The 19,425-nt window shown below is 34.2% G+C and overlaps 1 protein-coding gene across 1 annotated transcript; it reads right to left on the bottom strand.

Annotated features, from left to right (window-relative positions):
* Positions 1-3,967: 3,967 nt before the first annotated feature.
* Positions 3,968-7,264, bottom strand: LOC112738204 (xyloglucan endotransglucosylase protein 1). The gene is made up of 3 exons (XM_025788544.2): positions 5,824-7,264; positions 5,249-5,442; positions 3,968-4,709 (listed from the first exon to the last, which is right to left on the bottom strand). The coding sequence occupies exons 1-3, from the start codon at positions 6,103-6,105 to the stop codon at positions 4,367-4,369; spliced, it is 819 nt and encodes a 272-aa protein (XP_025644329.1). The 5' UTR covers positions 6,106-7,264; the 3' UTR covers positions 3,968-4,366.
* Positions 7,265-19,425: the final 12,161 nt, after the last annotated feature.

Here is a 19,425-nt window from a genome sequence, read left to right as displayed (position 1 = left end):
TCAAAGGAGCGATGGCTAACGCGGGAGGAACGAGTTTCACCACCAAAGAAGAGCATCAGAAGACGATTCTGCCATTAACGACCTTGCTGGACGGAAATGAAGACGATTGTCCTTTGACACGACAAAGATGGCAACGATTCTACCTCTGACGATTCTCCTCAAGCGTGCAACAACGTAGTACTCCTCGGGTTGGGTGTCAGGCGTGCGACAGAGATTTGCGATGACCTTGAGAGTGGGAGGGGGAGCATGGCAGTGAGAGGGGAGGAGGGTGGCGGACGACAGTCATAGGAGAGGTGGGAGAGAATCTGAAATTTAGGTTTGAATTTTGAGAGGAGATAATCTGAGAGGAGAGGGAGTGACGGCAAAAGGTCAAGAATTTAGGGTTTCTGAAAATTAATATATATATAATAGGGTTTGAACTTTTTTGCCACATTTTTTTGGTATTTAAATAGTTAAAAGAAATGGGCATGCTTTTAAAAAGTGACTAAAACAAAAAAAAGTAGTCACCCTTCAAAAGCTTACCGATTTCTATCTATGGGCACGTTTTATAAACGTAACGTGAAAAGCGTGACCAAAAATCTAATCAATCGCTACCACTCATAAAAGCGTGACCATTAATCTCTTTCGGCCACGCTTTTAAAGTGTGGTAAAAAAGTTTGACGACAGATTAAAATATTATAGGCAACTATTCATATATAATCACTTTTATTCTTTCTCCAGGGATGAAGTTAACGGTTGCAAATTTAAAATATTCTAGGCAACGATTCAAAAATGAAATTAAAGAGTGGGTTGTGCCGTTTTCTTCGCAGGTAAAGTATACATAGCGCATTTATAAACTATGCTTTAAGTATGCATGTTTTAATGTTTAGAGAATAGCAATTATATCCTTTTTGAAAAAAAAATATCAGTTGTGATTAAGGTTGCAAGAACCGGACCGGTTAATAAACCAGTAAGGTCACTGGTTCAATGGTTTACTGGTTTGACCGGGATTCAACCGAGGTTCAATCGGTTTAATTAAATATTAAATAAAATTATTAAAAAATCTATATATAATTTTGAATATATAAATTTAATAATTTCTAACTTAATAAAATTTAAAATTTTACATCATAAATTATCCATAATTTAATATTAAAAGTTCACAAACAACTTCAATGATCAAAGTTCATAACAAAAAACAACCATTTTCCCAAGACATGACCCAAATTGCTTCCATTTACACAACAACATGCAATGATCATATCAATCAAAATCAAAATTAAAGTTTTATTACTCAACGAGAAGCATAGTTCACTTGAGCTGCAACTATTCATAACTAAATATGCATTAACAAACATGTTGAATAATGTGAAGCGCATGTGAAGAATCACCAGGATCAATAATAATAATAATAATAATAATCATATGGAGCAGCATGTGAAGAGGATCAAGAAAGGATTAAAGAGAACAATGTCAGCTACTATTAGAATTAGACCAATGATTAATGTTCCAATTTGCATACAGGTCAAAGGCAGTGCCTTGCCACCTCTTTTTCAACTCAAGAAAGGAAGATTAGAGAGGTAAAAAAATAAAAGAAATATTTTGGAGTATTCATAAGTTTGTTTAGTTTGATCCTCCTTATTAGTCCTCAGAGTTCTTCTCAAATAAATTTCTTTATTTGTGTTTATGATCAAATTATGCTTTCATTCTTATTAGGCTAGTTGTTAATTTGGGTGAATCTGGGAGACTTAGAATGTAAATTCTGACTTTTGTATAATCATATAGAATGTGCATTCCCTTATGATGTCACTAGAGGCCAGAAATATTTGATGTTCTTCATGTGGGTAGCTAATTAGGAAAGTGGGGTCATCTCACATGATGGATGCAGAATTCCTCAAATAAGTGAGTCCTACATGGCTGCTTGATCCATCAGCTTCAAAGATCTGATCAATTGACACAATATTAATGAGTGAGTGGTGCAACAATTCAGTTTCAGGAAAAAAGCATAGTTGAATAAAATTCAGCTCAGACTTAGAGCAACCCCCAAGTTCCATCGAGAAGCACGGGTTCCTCAACAAACAATAACCTCGGGAAAAAATCATGAACAGAAAATCAGATTCCAATATAAACATACCAAAATCATGAACGGATACCAAAATCATGAATCCATCATGAACAAATACCAAAATCATGAAGTCCAGTAAATCAGAAAATCATAAACAGATACCAAAATCATGAAGTCTAGCAAATTAGAAAATCATGAACAAATACCAAAATCATGAAGTCCGGCAAATTAGAAAATCATGAACAGAAAATCAGAAGGCGGCGAGGAGGAATAATAGAGTATTACTTACCGGCAGCGAGCAACTGCGTCGACAGAGGAGGCGAGATTGACGATGACAAGGACGCAGTGGAGGCTGCGGTGGTCAAACCCGTCGCTGCTGTGGCTGCGAGACACGGTGGCTGCGGGACGCGGTGGCAGTGGACTGCTCAATTGGTGGTGGTGGCTGCAATGGTTCTCAGAGAAGAGAGGAGAGATGAGTGTGAATTGGTGATTAGGGTTCAGTCGTTCAAACTTCAGCGTTTAGCCTTTCTTTCCTTTTTATTTTAATTTTTATAGGCCAAACGACGACGTTTCAGAGGGTGTATTTTCGAACCGAAAACCTTCTAAAAAACCGAACAGTTCTACCGATTCACCGGTTAACTGTCGGTTTGACCAGTTTTTTACCGATTTTTTACCAAACGGTTTATAGATTTACTTGACCGGTTAGGTGATCGATTCCCGATTAATCCAGTTGAACCGGCCGATCCGGTTCGATTTTCAGAACCATTGTGAATTTGAAGTGGAAACAAATACAACTTCCTTATTTTTGTCCTATGGACCTTGCAAGTTGCATCAGAGTTATCTAAAATAGTTCAAATTTAACCGCTCTCCCACGCGAAGGCACGGCCCTCTTGCCCGCCGCGACTATATGATATTGGTGACATATAATACTTCATTTTTCACATTATGAATAAATAATATTTTAGTTCCTAACTTTTGGCCTAAATTTTAATTTCTTCCCTAGTGTTTAACAAATTTGTATTTGCTTTCCATGTTTTTCATCACTAATTTCAAAATATTTATGTTTTTACCTTCAAAACAATTATCTGTTTACATCACAAATTAAATTTTCTATATTTATTGTAAAAAAATGTCTATATTTCTTCTTGTGTTTGTCTTAGAAAAACTTATATGTTTTTTATAAAGAAAAAACTTATGTATCTAAGTCAAAAATTTATGTGATTTTTACTTTTTATGCATTTTTCTTTTTTTTCTTTTATTTATTTTTTTTCTATAAAATTTTAAAAATACAAAATAAAAAAAGCATATAAATTCTTTTAAATAAGTATTAATATAATAAATCTCAGTTAGATTTCATTAATAAAAAAAGTCCATCCAAGCCGTAGAAAAAATGGACATCACTGAGAATTCAATTAGTTGGAGGATGAATATGCCTTCGTCTACGCTTGTATAAATTCTGTACAGGATTGTTATTCTAGCACCAATATTATATATATATATATATATATATATATATTTTTTACCGAAAATATGAACTCGAACCCGCAACCTCTTAATTGAGTATGGGGAGACTATGCCATTTGAGCTATTGCTTCTTGGCACTAAGTTTAATTAAGTTGGTCTAACATAACAAAATTTAATTATAACTAATATTATTCTAAGTCTTATTATTTACTTTAATTAGATTTAGTTTATAAAAAAATTTTAAATGTGTAACATTACTCTTTTATATATATATGGTATTGTTATTACTTATTTTAGTGTATATGAATTATCCAATCCTTGCTAAGAACTTTTTTAAAGAAGAGCGCTAGTGACAAATTAGCGTTATGGCGCTATCCGATTATTAGCTAAAGTTAATTTGGCTAGAATTAGTGATAGTTTAGTTAGAGTGAGCTAGTTCCCTCAGATTCACTCTTAATATACATAATAAAATAATACATATATAATTTCTCATATACAAATCCCCCATAATTTTTTTCAACTCAATTTATTAGGAGGACTAAATATACAATTTCAAATGGTACATGTATGAATCACACTTTGCACACTTATATCTTTTATACAAACAAATGGAATGCACAAAAGTAAAGGGAAACAACAAAAGAAACCAATGTATTATGTATACCATGTATGTGCTTTGTTTTCTTGGGAGGGAGGTATAACATATTTTATATTATTATTCTCTCTAATTTCCTTTATGTCACTGTCATTATTAGCACATTTTTTTTATCAACGATATGCTAATAAAAAAATGTACCAAAAATGATCATTGACAAATAATTAAAGAAAGAAGAGAGAAAATATAAAATGATAAGATTCTCATGCAAGTGAGCATTCAGGAGGAGGCCCTTGTGGGAAGCGTTTGAGATCAGTGCAATAATTGTAAATCATGTAATTCTTTTGGACCCAATGGATTCTTGCAAGGCCTGTTGAATCAAGAGACTGGCCCATCCATGATTGGGCTGGTGGTGCATTGAAGTTTCTGTATGAGGCAGTGAATGGGGCATGGGCCCAATCTGTCTTCACAAGCCCACCCCTTGTGGCCCAGTCATCAGCATTCCAAAGGCTTGAGTATAGTCTCATGGGTTGGTTCTTTGGGAATGGGACCCCTCTTGATTCTAAATTCTTGAACTCCCTTATTGGTGTGCCGTCCACAGAGAATCTATTAAAATACCAAGATTTAAATAAATAAATTAAAAAAATATTGGCCAAATGAATAAATAAATAAATAAAATAGTCCTTGCTAAGTGGCCAACCCTTGTTTTGGCTAGCATCTAGTAGTTGATAGTCACATGTTTATTTAAAAAATAATTCGAAGTGATGAAAAAAAAAAGAAAGGTAGATTATTCGTAACTAAAATAAGTTTGATGACTAATTTCATCACTCAAAACATTTTTCTGCATAAAAAATTGACAAACTTAGATATAATTATATAGAAGTAAATTATGAAGAGTGTTGAATAAGTATTATCTAAAAATAATTAGATTCTTAGAATTTCCGTAAATAAAAATCATTTTGTTTTGTAGCTACAGTTGTTTTTGGAATAGTCTTGCACTGGAATATGTGCATCTATATATCTACCGTTTAATGAAAAAACAAAAAATAAACAACTAAAACATCTATATATATATAAGACAATTGTAAAAATGATTATCAATAATAAATAAATTAAAAAGAATTTTAAATAAAATAAAGACATACATGATGTTGTGAGGATTCCAAAGAATTGAGTAGGTGTGGAAGTCGGCGGTGGGGTCGAACCATAGATAGAACTGCTGTTCTCTGTTCCCTCTCCCTTGCGTGAATACGTTTGTGTGAAGAATGTACGGATCTCCACTCAAGTTCCCCAGAAATTCAAAGTCTATTTCATCATGTGTCCCACCCAATGAAGATAGCTGCATGCGTGCACCAATAATTCTCACCACTTTATTATTTTTATTAATAATACTACTATCTACGTATATATAGTATATTATAAAATTATTTTTTTCAAAAACTTAGATCGATAAAAAGAGATAAATAAATAGTAAAATAGTTATATTTTTAATATTATTTTTTAAATATTTTTTTAATTTATTTGAATCTTTTGTATAATTTTTTTTAATTTAACCAAAATTGAACTCTAAATCTTTTTGATATAAAAATTCTGATATTATAAATTTTTTTAAAAAAATTTAAATGTATAAAAATAATACATAAATAATTATATCTGGAATGTAGTCAAAATTTATTGCAAACATTTAAAATGAAACTAATCACAATAAAAGAAAGCTTACATAGTATGTTGTAACGGTGCCAGCGGAGTTACCAGGAACGAGTTTGATTTGCATGTCAAGTTTGGCAAACAAATACTCGTTCTTGGAGCGAAATCCGGAGCCGGAGGCTCTGTCCAAGGACAGTGTAAGAAGCTGGCCACCGTTAAAGATCTTAGCACGGTTATCACCCCATGTTACTTCAAAGTCTTGATAGAAGTTACCAGCCGCAGCTTTGGTAGCTATAGTAATAATTAAGAGAAGAGAAAGAAACCCAATAGGGACCTTAGTTACTAGTGTTGTCATTGTTGTTATTATTTTCGTAACAATTTATTGCAACGTGCTATCTATTTTATATATATGGAAGAGATTGGAGGCAAAGATTGGCACAAAAGATGCCAATATAAGCTAAGAAGTGTGTTGGTGAAGATTGAGTGCATGAAAAGTAATGGGGTTTGAAGGTATATATAGGGGAGTCGGGGAGGGTTTGTTCATTGTGGGCATGGGAATTATGGACGTGGGGATCACTGGATTCTGGAAGTGGGGGAAGTAGTTGCGATGATCAAATAAATTATTAATTTAAAACCTTGATAATATTAATATATTAGAAAAAATATAGGTAACTAACAAGATTTTTGAAGATGTAAACAATGTGAATTAATAGGATTAAAAAAATAAATTTAATTAATAACATTAAATTAAAATGTAGTGTATTTTTATTTGATTGATGGTTGTTCATATTATTCAAAATTTTTATTGTTTACCTGGCACTCCCTTATATTATATGTTTATGTATATATTCAGATTTTAGTTATTAATTAGTATCTCTGTTATAGTCTAGCTCTTAAATTGGATCTAAAATTGTGGTCGACTCAAGAACATTTGTTCTAGAGCCATACCGGCCATAAAAAACATAATCTGAATCATATTTACATAGAATAGTGCGTATATTCTGTATAAATCTATTCGGATTATTCTCAAATTTATACTTTAAACATTATAAATAAAAGATTTAACATATACTTAAAAAGTACTATTTATCTCTAATCTTTATATCTCTTAAATAATACTGACTTGTGAGTCAGAATTAATCTTTTTCAGTACAATCCTACTTCTATGAAGATGCTGATCCAATTTTATAAATACATGTTTGATTATTACAAGAGATAATTTTAATATCATTTCTTGAACAATCTTCGTATAGATATCCATTTAATATTATTTGACACTTGTTTCTAAAAAATATTTTTGTGGTTATTAAAAATAAATCATGATAAAATATTATAAAATTGAACAATTAAAACGGATATTGTATCCAATGTTAGTTATTTATATTTGGAGGGATATATATATATATATATAATTTGTAGAGACTAAATTATCAAGTTTTAGGAGATAAAGGGGTGGATTCGTTTTGAAAATTTAGAAAAAATAATGAGAAAATAAAATCATAAGAATTACAAGCGTGTGTGTAAGAGGGAGAGAGATAGATATGCATGGGTTGGGACGTTGGGTTTGACTTGGCTTAGCTTGGCTTTGGTGTTGGTGTTGGTGTTGGTGTGTATGTAGGGCAGGGCATGGTGATTAGGAGAGAGTAGGGGACCATTTTACAGCTAATGAAGGATTGGTACCCAAGTGTTGTGGAATAATTCGACTTCTCACTTTCTTAATTATTTCTTTTATTTATTATGGCCATCTATGAGCTTGTTAATGGTGCCTTTCAAACATCAATTCATAATGGCATCTGTCTAGTCTTTAATTTCGAGTTATAATTATACTCTATAATTATTTTATTTTATTTATAAAGTTGTGTATGTTACGTTTCTTGTATGCAATTAAACGGGTTGTTTATCTATTGACACCTAATACGCTAGTTTAAAAAAAAATGAGAAAAAAAAAAGTGTTGATATTAAGATAAAGACTAATTATATCAATATTAGCACAATTAATGAGAATTTTGGCTTTAAGAAAAATTTTCCATCATATGTGAAAGGCTAGCTATAAGCACATATAGTTGGTGGACCCAACTATATCTCTCTATTTTCCACTGATTGAGAGTCCCTTAAATTAGTTAACATCTTTCTGCATAACAACAAATATAATCAAATTTGTTTTTAGTGTGAGATAGACTATATATTTAATTAAATTATGTAATTATTAAGTCCTCATTTTTTAGTTATGAAAGCACGCATGCATAATATCCATAGTTTTTGAGAACTGTGGACGAGAATTCCCTAGTTCTTCTAGACTACTAATTTAATTAGTGAAATTAAAGGGAATCGTATGGAAGAGAACATTATTATATATATAAAGATGGAATGATGATGAAGGAGAACTAAATGATACCGATTGATGTATGCAATTCATGAGATTTAATAGCACAAGACTATTGTAATAAAATTCAAAATGGAATCGGAAGGTCATTTACTCTATTATTATTATCTTGAAGAATTATTCTACTTGACCTAATAAAAGAACGATAGTCTCACTTGGTTGGTACTATGTCGTCGTTGCTGTATTAGGATAAGTTGTACATGTCCAAGTTTCTATTTTCTAACATGACGTACAAACATTATTCATTAAAATTAGGATAGGATATTCATATGAAGTTCCTATTGGAACATTTGTGGATTGTGAACTATGGAATATTGGAATCAAAAAGAAAAATAGTGACTGGTTTATTTTAGACGTTGGAGTTAGAAAATTAAAAAAAGGGGGATGGTAGAGAACTTGGTGGTCACATCATTTCTAGTTTATGTCAAAATTGGGTCTTACATTGGTCAAATGTTGCTATCATCAAAGCTGGCTGAGATTCGGAGCCATCCATGAAAACAGATTAAAAATCACACGAGTAATTTTTGTTTTAAATAAAAAAATGTTTTAGTATATTTATTCTATTATATAGAGTGGGTACATTTTTTTTATAATTAGGTAGAATATATAAATAATTTATAAGCGGGTCAATAACTAAATCTGATGGTTGACGTGTGTCTCACCTTGTTATATAATACCCCTAGCTCCTTTATACGAATTATTATTAGCATTATTCAGAAATGAATTCTTTTTTTTTTTTTTTTGAGAAAATAGTAAATAGGTTTTTGATTTTGTTTTCTGCGGACATTTTAATTTTTAAAGATTGGAAAATATATTCATGTCCTTGACCCCTCCAAAATGTTGACAAATTTACACTTTTATTGAAGTGATTCTGTTGGATCCGACGGAAAAATCTGACGTGACTCTCGTGGCGCTGACCAGACCGTTACGGGAGCACACGTGATATGTAGCTTTTCAAAACAAGACATATTAGTCCTCCCACACTAAAACGACGCCGTTTCACCAAGACTCCTCCAGACATACTTTAATCCCCTTATGCAATACCTATAACACCCATATATGAGTCAGAGAATTACTGAAAACCCTAAGAAAACAAACGATCAAACTCTCTCCTCTCTGTTTCTCATTCCAAAAATTACACTACGTAGAAGAGCAATTGTTGCGGTGTGAAGTTGATGTCGGAGGCGATGAAGAAGGTTGCATTGAGGTCGTGGTTGCTGTCTTCATCAGAAGGTAAGATCGCCTTACTTAGGAAATAAGTTTTAGTTATTCATCTGTGAACTAATTTTGAAGGCATTCTATGTGCATGTTGATAGTGTGGGTAAAAATGGTGTCATGAAGTGTAAAAATCATTTTTAAAATGTCATGTGCCAGATTTAAAGGAGGGATTGTGTTAGGGCAAAGGTGTTTCATTCATAAATTTTGTTTCTATTTTTGGACTTACACATAGTTGTTCATGGATTAATTTCATATGGTTGATGTTTTTGTGGTGTCGGTTTTTCATCATGGAGGCAATTTTGTCAGAGCAAGTGATGGATCCCTGGTTTATCAAAATGGAAACGTAGAGAGGTTTCCTGAAATAGACCTAGACTTTGTGAATTTTGGAGACCTAGTAACATTGTTTAAGGATTTGGGATACCAGTCATACAAGGCACTATATTGGTATTGTAAACACCGCAAAATTAGCGAATAATTAATCAATAAATTAATTTTTAATAAAAAAATTAGAAATGTGATTTTTATAGTAAATTAGGATAGAGCTAATTAAAAAAAGAATTTTGACACTAATTTCAAAGAATTTAGCCAAGATTGGGCCAAACGGGACAAACCGAATGAATCGGGCCTGTATTGGGCCCAAGGCCCAACCCAGCCCAGTCACACTTAATTAAAACACAGCCTTCGCTTCCCCCTTCCCCCTTCATCCGCATTCATGCTAGGACTGTAAGGGGAGGAAGAACACCCTCCAAAATTCACAAACCCTTGGTTCCATTTCAATCCTCCGTAACTTTCAATCCGGAACTCCAATTGACGAGCCGTTTGCAGCCATGCGTTCATCTCGGAGTTCTCTTCAATTCTATCCAAATAAAGTGGTAAGTTTCTCTCCAATTCATGCCCAGTTTTTTGTGCCCCCTTTCTCCACAAAATTAGTTTGAGTTTTAAGCGATTTTGATGATTTTGGTGGTTTAGGTGCAATCTAACATTGTATAATTATTGGATTATACTCCAATCATCAATGGGTAAGGTAAAAAAACTCTAAACCCTTGTGGTTTTTCCAATTTTGTATACCCTTGTGCTAATTTAGTGAATTGTATGAATTAGATTGAAATTATGTTAAATTGGAGTTTGAATTGGTGAATTAGAGCTCTTGGAATAAACCCTTGGTGGCTGGAATCATTGGAGTTGATTGGGAATCTTGAGACATGAATTTTTGGTGTTTTTAAGCTTAAGGAGGAATTGGTCAATGTATGGTTTATGTTTCTCGTATTTAATATATAATGTCTTATGAAAACTTAGGCTAGATGACCAATAGGATAGGTTGGAATGATTAAGTATGTTGAATGTTTAGTGTTTATGATATTGATTGATGATATAAGTTAAGCATGTGTTGGTGATCATTGTGATAGTGGAATTATAATGCCATTTGGTGTTTGGATATTGTTTGACAAAGTTGATGTTATTGGTTATATATGTATATATGATGGAATGTTGGTGATTTTGTTGATGGAAGTGAGAAACTTAGGGTGTGAATTGGGTAAGAGTGAAGCATGATTGATTGTGGTATGAAGAGTAGACAATAGGGCTGTATTGGTATGCCATGACATGTTTCTATGTTGAATATAGGTATGGGAAGTGGGCATTGAGTTTGGTTTTGATGAAAATTGAGGTTTGAGTTTGTTTGTGAAAAATAGATTTTTGGTCGAACTTCGACGAGCCATAACTCGGCTTCCGAATCCCCAAGTTGTGTCAGGTCTATTTTATATAAAAATTGGGTCCATGAAGTTTATGCCATTCGAAGAATGGAAGAAAAATTATTTAAAATGAAAAAGTTATGTGCGTCAAAAGTTTGGAATTCAAAATTGAAATTCTGCAGGTTTTCAGACTTAGCCAAAATTTTTGATAAAATGTAGGCCCACGCGTACGCGTGACCTGGGATTTTTACGTGCGCGTAAAGGGGGCTGTGTACGCGAAATGGGCCAAAATGCACGCCCACGCGTATGCGTGACTTTTCAGTAACACACTCCCATGCGTACGCGTGACCCATGTTTTCAGCAAATGAGTTTTTGTGTTTTAAACTTAATTTTGGATCATCTAAACCTCTATTTTTATTCCTTTGACCCTAGATGTTGTTAGTAAGCTTAGTAATGAGATGAAGTTAGGAATAGGTGGTAACTTGGAGATGAAGAAAGTTTGTCAAGTGATGATTTAGGTATGAGGAGGTAGGGTGAATATATATATACTACTTGAATTATGAAACTGGCTAAAGAAAGAAATAAATCTTACATCTGAGTACTCTTTCTCGAAAGTGTGACCCTAGGAGATGGTGGAAGGTGGGGATCCCCTTCCTTGTTCCTCCTAGTATTGTAAAATCGCCCCCAGCGATATCGTGGGAGGTTAGGATCCCCTCCTATGTTCCCCCTAGGCATATGAGAATGTACCCCCTAGATAGATGCAAGGGTTGTGGTCTCGCCCCACTTGCTCCAGGTTGGTTAGTATAGATGCTCCCCGGGTAGACGCAAGAGTTGTGGTTTCACCCCACTTGCTTCGGGTTATGATGTGTTATGTGTAAAAATGAAATTATATGATGAACAAGTGATGTTATGGCCATATGAATGATTATGAAATGTTAATGTATGAATGTGAAATGATTATTTGAGACTCGATACTCTGTTGACCCTACAACGTAAAGGGTGACTGGGCACGTATAAATTCCCGGGAAGGTTAACCCCCATTGAGCAATTTTATATATATGAGAAAAAGCTATGCATAGACTCTTGGGGATGCGCGTCGGGGGACAGTCCAGGGTTTAGCAGCTAGACTTGTCGGGTTGGCTTGATAACCGAAAGATGAGACTCATCAGCCATAGGACAGGCATGCATCATGTGTATATTGTTTGCTTGCTTCTTTGTGCATTGATTAGGAATGAATAAGTGAACTTACTATGTTAATTATTATATTCGCTAATTGCAGTACTTGTATACTAGCTGTGTTTGGCCTTGCTTGCTTGTTTGTGTGTGCGGTACCACTAGTGTTGGAGGATCAGAGGAAAGACGGGAAGTTAGGGAGTTTAGACAAGTTTTAAATTTTGGTTTAGTTAGAATCCTTAGAAAACCACCTTACTTTATGGTTTCTGTTTTAGTTCTTTAAGTCTTATAATCTGAGTGTCGGCGTTCTAGGATTGCCTTTGGAATTCCCAGGACCTTATATCTTATGTGCGTGGCACCTTTACCATGCTAAGAACTCCTGGTTCTCATTCCATACAATGTTGTATTTTTCAAATGCAGGTCAAGAGGCATCTCGCTAGGCGTCTAGAGCAATGTTCTGAAAATCGAACCAGATCGGCCGGTCGAACCAGTTCAACCAGAAACTGGCAAAGAAAACGGTCCGGTCCAGTGTATAAAACCGTCCTATCAAAAACCGTTTGAAAACCATTGAACTGGCTAGTTAGACCGAACCGGGAACCAACCGGTTCTTATAAACACCTTCGTTTTGAGCTTTAACCAAAAAAAAAAGAAACAATCGCGTAAACGCGTTACCTTACCCCCTTCCCCCAACACCCCACCTTCGTGAAGAATTGAAAAGCTTACCAAGTTCAAAAATTAGGGTTCTAAATTCTAACAAAAAATTAGGGTTCTGCTGCCGCCGTCCGTTATTGTCGGCGCCGCCGCGGCCTCCTCCTTCCCCCTGTCTCGAACCCAGCCACTCTCTTATAGCTCGGCACGTCATCTGGTTGAGGGTTGGAGCTGCTCGCCGTTTGCTGTTGTATGTTCGTCGCTATGCTCTCCGTTGGAGGTTAGTGGCACTGCTTGCAGGTAGGATTTTTGCACTTCTTCGGGTCTTGCTTTTATACTCTGTATAGTGATTTATTGGTTTCTGAATGTGGATTGAAATTGAATTGTTGATTTTGTGTTGTTAAAAATGGATTTGTTACACTGCTGCTACTCTTTTTAATTTCTGAGGAAGTGAGTATGCTGTTTTTTAATTTTAATTGATATATTTATTGATTTCTGGTTTAAGGTGATTAATTATTGCTGCTTTTTTAATTTTTGTTGCTAATTGTCCTTAAGATCCTTTGGTTTAATTTTTGAGGAAGTGACTATGCTGTTTTTTAATTTTTCTGGTTTAATTTTTGATTGAGATCCTTTGAGAGCTGCTAGTAGTGTGTTGCCTTGTTGATTTCAGCTATGGAATTATGGATGATTAATTGATATTTGATTATGTTGCTGGTATTTTTCACTTTGTGAATGATTTATTGATTTCAGTCACTCCCCTGCTCCTATTAGTTAGTTCTGATCCCAGGGTCTTTGTTTGTTCTACCAACAACAGATACTATTTATTTAGTTAGTTACTGCATCCTAAGTAAGCTCAGTTTCTGATTTCCATTCTATCTATTTGTTGAAATGTAATGGATGCTGATAGTATCATTAGTGAAGCTAGGATTATGTTGCACCTTGTATTTTGTTGTCTATAGGAATAAGGTTATCAAACTCTCGAGTTAATTGGTAAAATCGTAACAAGTTTACAAGTTTAGATCCCCCATATGTCTACCTTATGAGTTTACATTCTGAATTCTACAATTCTGGTTAACCTAAGCTCCAATAATTTATATTTTGTACTTTTGAAAAATTTTGACAACCCTACTCTTAGTTTCTTTGATGTTTGATGTAAATGAAGTATTTTTTTATATTATATAAATGAAGTGCTTTAAGCAGAAAGGAAGAAAGAACATTTTAGCATATATAAGGTATTGAATCTTTTTTCCCTCTTAAAACTACCTTGTAGTGGTTTGAGAAAAAGATGTATGTTGGGAATATGCAGATAAATTAGATGGAAACAAAGTAAGGTGCGAATTCTACTAGAGAGTTCTTAATGGTGGTATTAGTAGGTTAAAGCATCATTTGTCTAGATTTCCAAGTAAAGGGGTAAATCCATGTAGCAAGGTCAGAGATGATGTTACAAATAGAGTAAGGGATATAACAGCAACAAAGGAAGAAGTCAAAGAAACTTCAAGTGTGAAGAAGCAGAAACTAGCGCTAGCAGTAGCAGAGGTTAAGTCTCCCAGTAATATGTCTGCAAATAAAGCTCTTACATCTATGGATGCACCATCCTCTGCTGTGAAGATTTTCCCTACTAGCAATCCTTTGAGACTTCATTTATCTGAATTTTGGCAAATGCTACATTATTTCTTCGGACATTAAAGATTGATTGTTAATATTTTGATGTTTGTACTATTTTAGGATATTTATTTATTATTTTATTATAAACAATTTTTTCGGTTGAACCACGGTGGGACAAGTTGAACTAGTAAACCAGTGAACTAGTGACTAAAACGGTTCGATGACCGGTCCAGTTTTCAGAACCTTGGTCTGGAGTTCTCCGCAGCGAAGTGGGCTTTTTGGGATTATACTTTTGTTCTATTTTGTTATATATATATATATATGTTTTACTTTTGCACCTCCTAGAGGTTTTTGGAGAATTAAGGTTGCTTTTATATATTTTGGGTTATGGATTATATATATATGTATGTAACTATTCTCTGGCCAGACTTAACTTCGCAGGCTGAGTTCGGAGCTTGATATTTTGTATCTTGATCCTCTACTCTTACTTTCCCTATATATATGTTTAAGAACCGTAGTTTCTTCTTACGCAAGTTACGTTATTTATCAGAGTTGCACTTTTAAATTTTGCAATTTGTTTTACCTATTCTCCAAAGCTCCTAGTATACTACCTTCCTTTGACTATTATACGTATTTATATTTTATTTATAGAGGTTGTAGCGCTTCGCCACCTTTGTTTTACATCCTAGGTGCAAAGCTCTATGTGGTAGGGTGTTACAGGTATGATCCAACAAGTTCCAATGTTGAGTCTGGGCTAAACATATTAACTGGGGATGCAGGGATCAATGCCGTACGAGAAACATAATGAAGAACCAAGAGATGTCTGAGTTTCATATATACTTTGACCACCCTGTTGATGATTTCGAGGGTGTTGATAATGCTGGCAATGACAGTTATGGTGCATTGGACATAGATAATATTTTAGAGAAACTTAAGACATCCTCTTCCTCAGATGATGGGTATGAGAGTACGAAAGAATGTGTTGTATAAACTTCCACCAGCTGGATTTGAAAGTGATAGTACTGAAACTGACAGTAGTAGGGGGGTTGCTGGTGGCAAGAGAAAAGGAGGTCTAAAGGGTAAAAAGAAAGTAGTGCCCCGAAGAATCCAGCTACAAAAAGGCAAGAATATTTACAATAGGAAGAAAGATCCTGCTAAGCCATTGATGCAAGGGAGAAAATTGAAGAAATCATTCTCTATGTCTTGCAGCAAGTGTGGTGAAAAGGGCCACAACTATAAAACTTGTAAAGGAAGGGCCTAAGAAGAAGGGAGCTAGCACCTCCCAATCACTAGTGGTGCTTCCTTTGTCACAATCAGCTCCCCCACCAGATGTAAGTTCACTTTAAACAGTCTTAGTACAGTAGTCGTTAAGGATTAATTTGTCTTAGTACTATATTCGTTAGGGATTAATCTGTCTTATACTATATTCGTTAGGGATTAATTTGTCTTAGTACAATATTCATTAGGGATTAATCTATTACACTTCTACGCCTAGGATACTTCTAACAGCCAACTAGGCAGCTCAATAAGTCAACAACAACAGTCTACTATAATGATACATTTGTTTGTCATTGTAATCTGTTTGATAAATGCATTGATTAACTCCCATGTGATATGAATTATTTTGTCATGGTTTGGTGTCCTCCCACTCCAGGTTCTGAATGTAGCTGCCCTAAGTCCAAGAAGAATGACAAGGACCACACTTGTGATAGCACCACCAGGTCCTCCATCAGTTACTCAATCCAGGCCACCGGCCCCCACATCAAGACGTCCATTTAATTCTCCAGGAAAAGTTCCATCCATGGTCAATGACACAACTCGGTCAAAATAATCAAAGTTTAGACTAAAGTAGAAATTTTTCAGGCTATCAGCTCCACTTGCTCAAGGTCCAATCCCATCTAACACACACCATGCAGCACAGAGTCAGGAACTTGTCCAAAGTCTAATTCCATCTGTTAGGATGCTCCACCACCAACTTTGTCAAGTGCATCAACATCCAAGACAAAGGAGTGAAGAGAGTTGTGCCATTATGTTGTTCTGGGATAAATTTGTGCTTTTGTAATGGTTTATGACAAATTCTAGATATAATTTTCCTTTTTTTAACTTGTTTTTGTGTTACTGTTTTTTGGTCATAGTAAACCTGTTAATGATAACATGGGATATAACCGTATACATTACTGGAAAACTGCTTTCCTTTTTTGTATCAGTTCTGGACTTGGATGTTTAATTTTGCAATTTTAATGTCAGTTCTCGAATGTTTGATTACTTGTTGTTTTGCCAACTTTAATTTCATACATACATTGCAACATATAGACTATCATTGATACAGGATATTCAAATAATTTATACAAATGACATGTTTCATTTGTCTTGCAAGAAATCACTACATTTATCTTATTCAATCATTGATTAATTACTACACCTTAAAACAGCTACACTCTGGACAATGAAAATAACACATGCACCATCCTATTGGATTTTTTTTCATCTCTAAAGCTACCATCCTTTTCTCCAAACATGTGATCCCATTTTACGTGTCTTGCTTCCTGTGATGCTCTTCAACATCCCCAATATCCTTCTCTCCCATATACCTTGTATCAGTGATCCCAAGTCTTGCAATGTGCTTATCAAGACACAAAAAAAACTTGCAATATGGTTGTCTTACCTACAAATCAGTCCACATAACTCAGAAAAAATCTAGTATTTGAGGATAAATCCTAATACGAATACAGTTCCACATAGTTTCTTTACATACCTTATAAAATGGACACCCCAGAAATAATCTGTTCGGATTTCTACTCGTCTTTGACATGAACATGATTGCATATACTCCACAAAAGCACTTTGGTGTGACACCCTCTTTGTCATCTGTTGCGTTAGGACCCGAGCTCGCAGCAAACTGGTCTTGTCTTCCTCCACCTCCACTTTTTCTTGAGCTTGATGATACTCCGTCGGATGCCATGGGATGAAATGTTTCCCCCTCTTCATTCACCCACTTCACCGTTTCTATGCATTTGAAGGATTAGGGCTCATAAATTTGAAAGATTGGAGGTCTTGGTGAAACGGCGTCATTTTGGTGTGGGAGGACTAATATGTCATGTTTTGAAAAGCTACATACCATGTGTGCTCTCGTAACGGCCAGGTCAGTGCCACTGGAGCCACGTCAGACTTTTTTATTGGGTCCAACGAAGTCACTTCAATGGAGGGGTAAATTTGTCCACGTTTTGGAGGGGTCAGGAACCTGAATGTATTTTCCAATCCTTGGAGACCAAAATTCCGTGAAAAAAAAGGTCAGAGACCTATTTGTTCCTTTTTCTTTTTTTTTTTACTTGAGAGAGTAAAATGTGATTTTTTATTATTAATTTTATAAGTAAGACAAAAAAAATATGAAAGAAAAAGAATTAAAGAGTTAGAGATCATATTTACTCTCTTAATTGAACAAAAAAATTGAGAAGATCTATTCTCAGCAATATTCTAAATATCAAAACCAAATACACATTATTCGAGACTAATGTATCCACCATCAAATCAAACTTGGTATCGTTGCCCTATCTTAGCTTCTAAATAAATTATCGAAATAAGTATGATTTTAGTTTCTATAATTTTAGCTAAAAATTAAAATCGTTTTTAAGATTTTTTTGTATTTAAAATTATTCCCGATGTTAAATTTTATTTTAAAATCATCATTTTCCTAATTTTTGGACAAAAATATCCTCATCTTTTTCAATCTTTCGTCACTACTATTTTCTCCAAACATAACCATGACATTCTCTCTCTAAGAGCCACTTGTTTCTTTCTCTCAAATTTGTTATCTATCCAAAAAAATTAGTTTTTTCTTATTTTCTATTGATCCGTTGAATTTTTTTAAAAAAGCTAAGTAATACAATAATAAAATAAGTAAAACATTATTCTTTACAAAAATTACTCAAATTTTCATGTCAATATACAGCCACAAAATATTACAAAGAATAATTGAAATATACAATTAACAACAACTAAAAAATATAAGATACAATACAATCAATAGAAGTTCTTTCTATTCAATTTATAGAGATTATTGTAAATACATATTGTAAAACTTCTACAATGGCTTATAAATAATGTGGACACATAAACAAAAATAAGTTGAGTTTTTTCATATTAAAACAGAGGCATAGATGGAGGGAGGTGAGAGAAAAAGAGGAGTAGGTGGATATGGGTAATGGAGCAAATTTGTATATGCACTTAGGGTGTGTGTTGTCAAAGGTAACAGTGTTAAGAAAAAATAGACCGAGGCTGTCTTGTCTGGAGGCCTCTTCATCGTTGAAGTGGAAGAAGGAAGAGGTGCAAGTACGGCGATAGAGGCTAGGACAGACAGTAACAGCATAAAGGAGCACAAGGAAGAGTTAGAGGGAGGAGGGGAAGGGAGGTAGGTAGGTAGGTGGTAGTGGAGTATCGGAAAAAGAGGGAGATTTAACGAGTATAGAGAGAAACATAAGGATATTTTTTTTCAAAAAATGATTTTAAAACTAAATTCAACGTTAGGGACGATTTTGATTTTCAAGCTAAATGATAGAAACTAAAATCACTACAACACTTTTGGCAGTTCTGCAGCAATATTACAGCAATTTTTCACCTCCTCTAAAAATTTTGCAGCGGTTAAGTAACTACTCTAAAATAGGTCGCAGGCAAGCAATTAGCGGCAGTTTCTGTTAACCGCTGCAAAATCAGTGTTCGATTTTGTGGCGATTTTACCTGCTGCCATAGTTGGAAACAAAAATGCCTTTCATCTTAGCGGCGGTTTGTGACCGCTGCTAAATTGCACGTATGTAAAAATGACATATTGCGGCGGTTCAAAATTGTCGCCAAATTCATTTTTTCTAGTTTCTTTTTTATTATTTTGTCTTTTTTTTCTTACTTTAATTTATTAGAAAGTAATTAAAATAAAGAACTTTTAATCAAATAAAAAAACAAAATA

This window comes from Arachis hypogaea, chromosome 13 (genome assembly GCF_003086295.3).
Source record: "Arachis hypogaea cultivar Tifrunner chromosome 13, arahy.Tifrunner.gnm2.J5K5, whole genome shotgun sequence".
Taxonomy (NCBI): Eukaryota; Viridiplantae; Streptophyta; class Magnoliopsida; order Fabales; family Fabaceae; genus Arachis; species Arachis hypogaea.
The sequence above is the reverse complement of the archived record's forward strand: the minus strand, read 5'-3'. Positions and strand labels throughout refer to the sequence as shown.

Coding starts and splice junctions, on each gene's coding strand:
- LOC112738204 (XM_025788544.2), bottom strand. CDS start 6,105: ATGACAACACTAGTAACTAAGGTCCCTATTGGGTTTCTTTCTCTTCTC. Junction 5,443..5,823: donor GCACCGTTACAACATACTAT/GTAAGCTTTCTT, acceptor GCACGCATGCAG/CTATCTTCATTGGGTGGGAC. Junction 4,710..5,248: donor TGGAATCCTCACAACATCAT/GTATGTCTTTAT, acceptor GTATTTTAATAG/ATTCTCTGTGGACGGCACAC.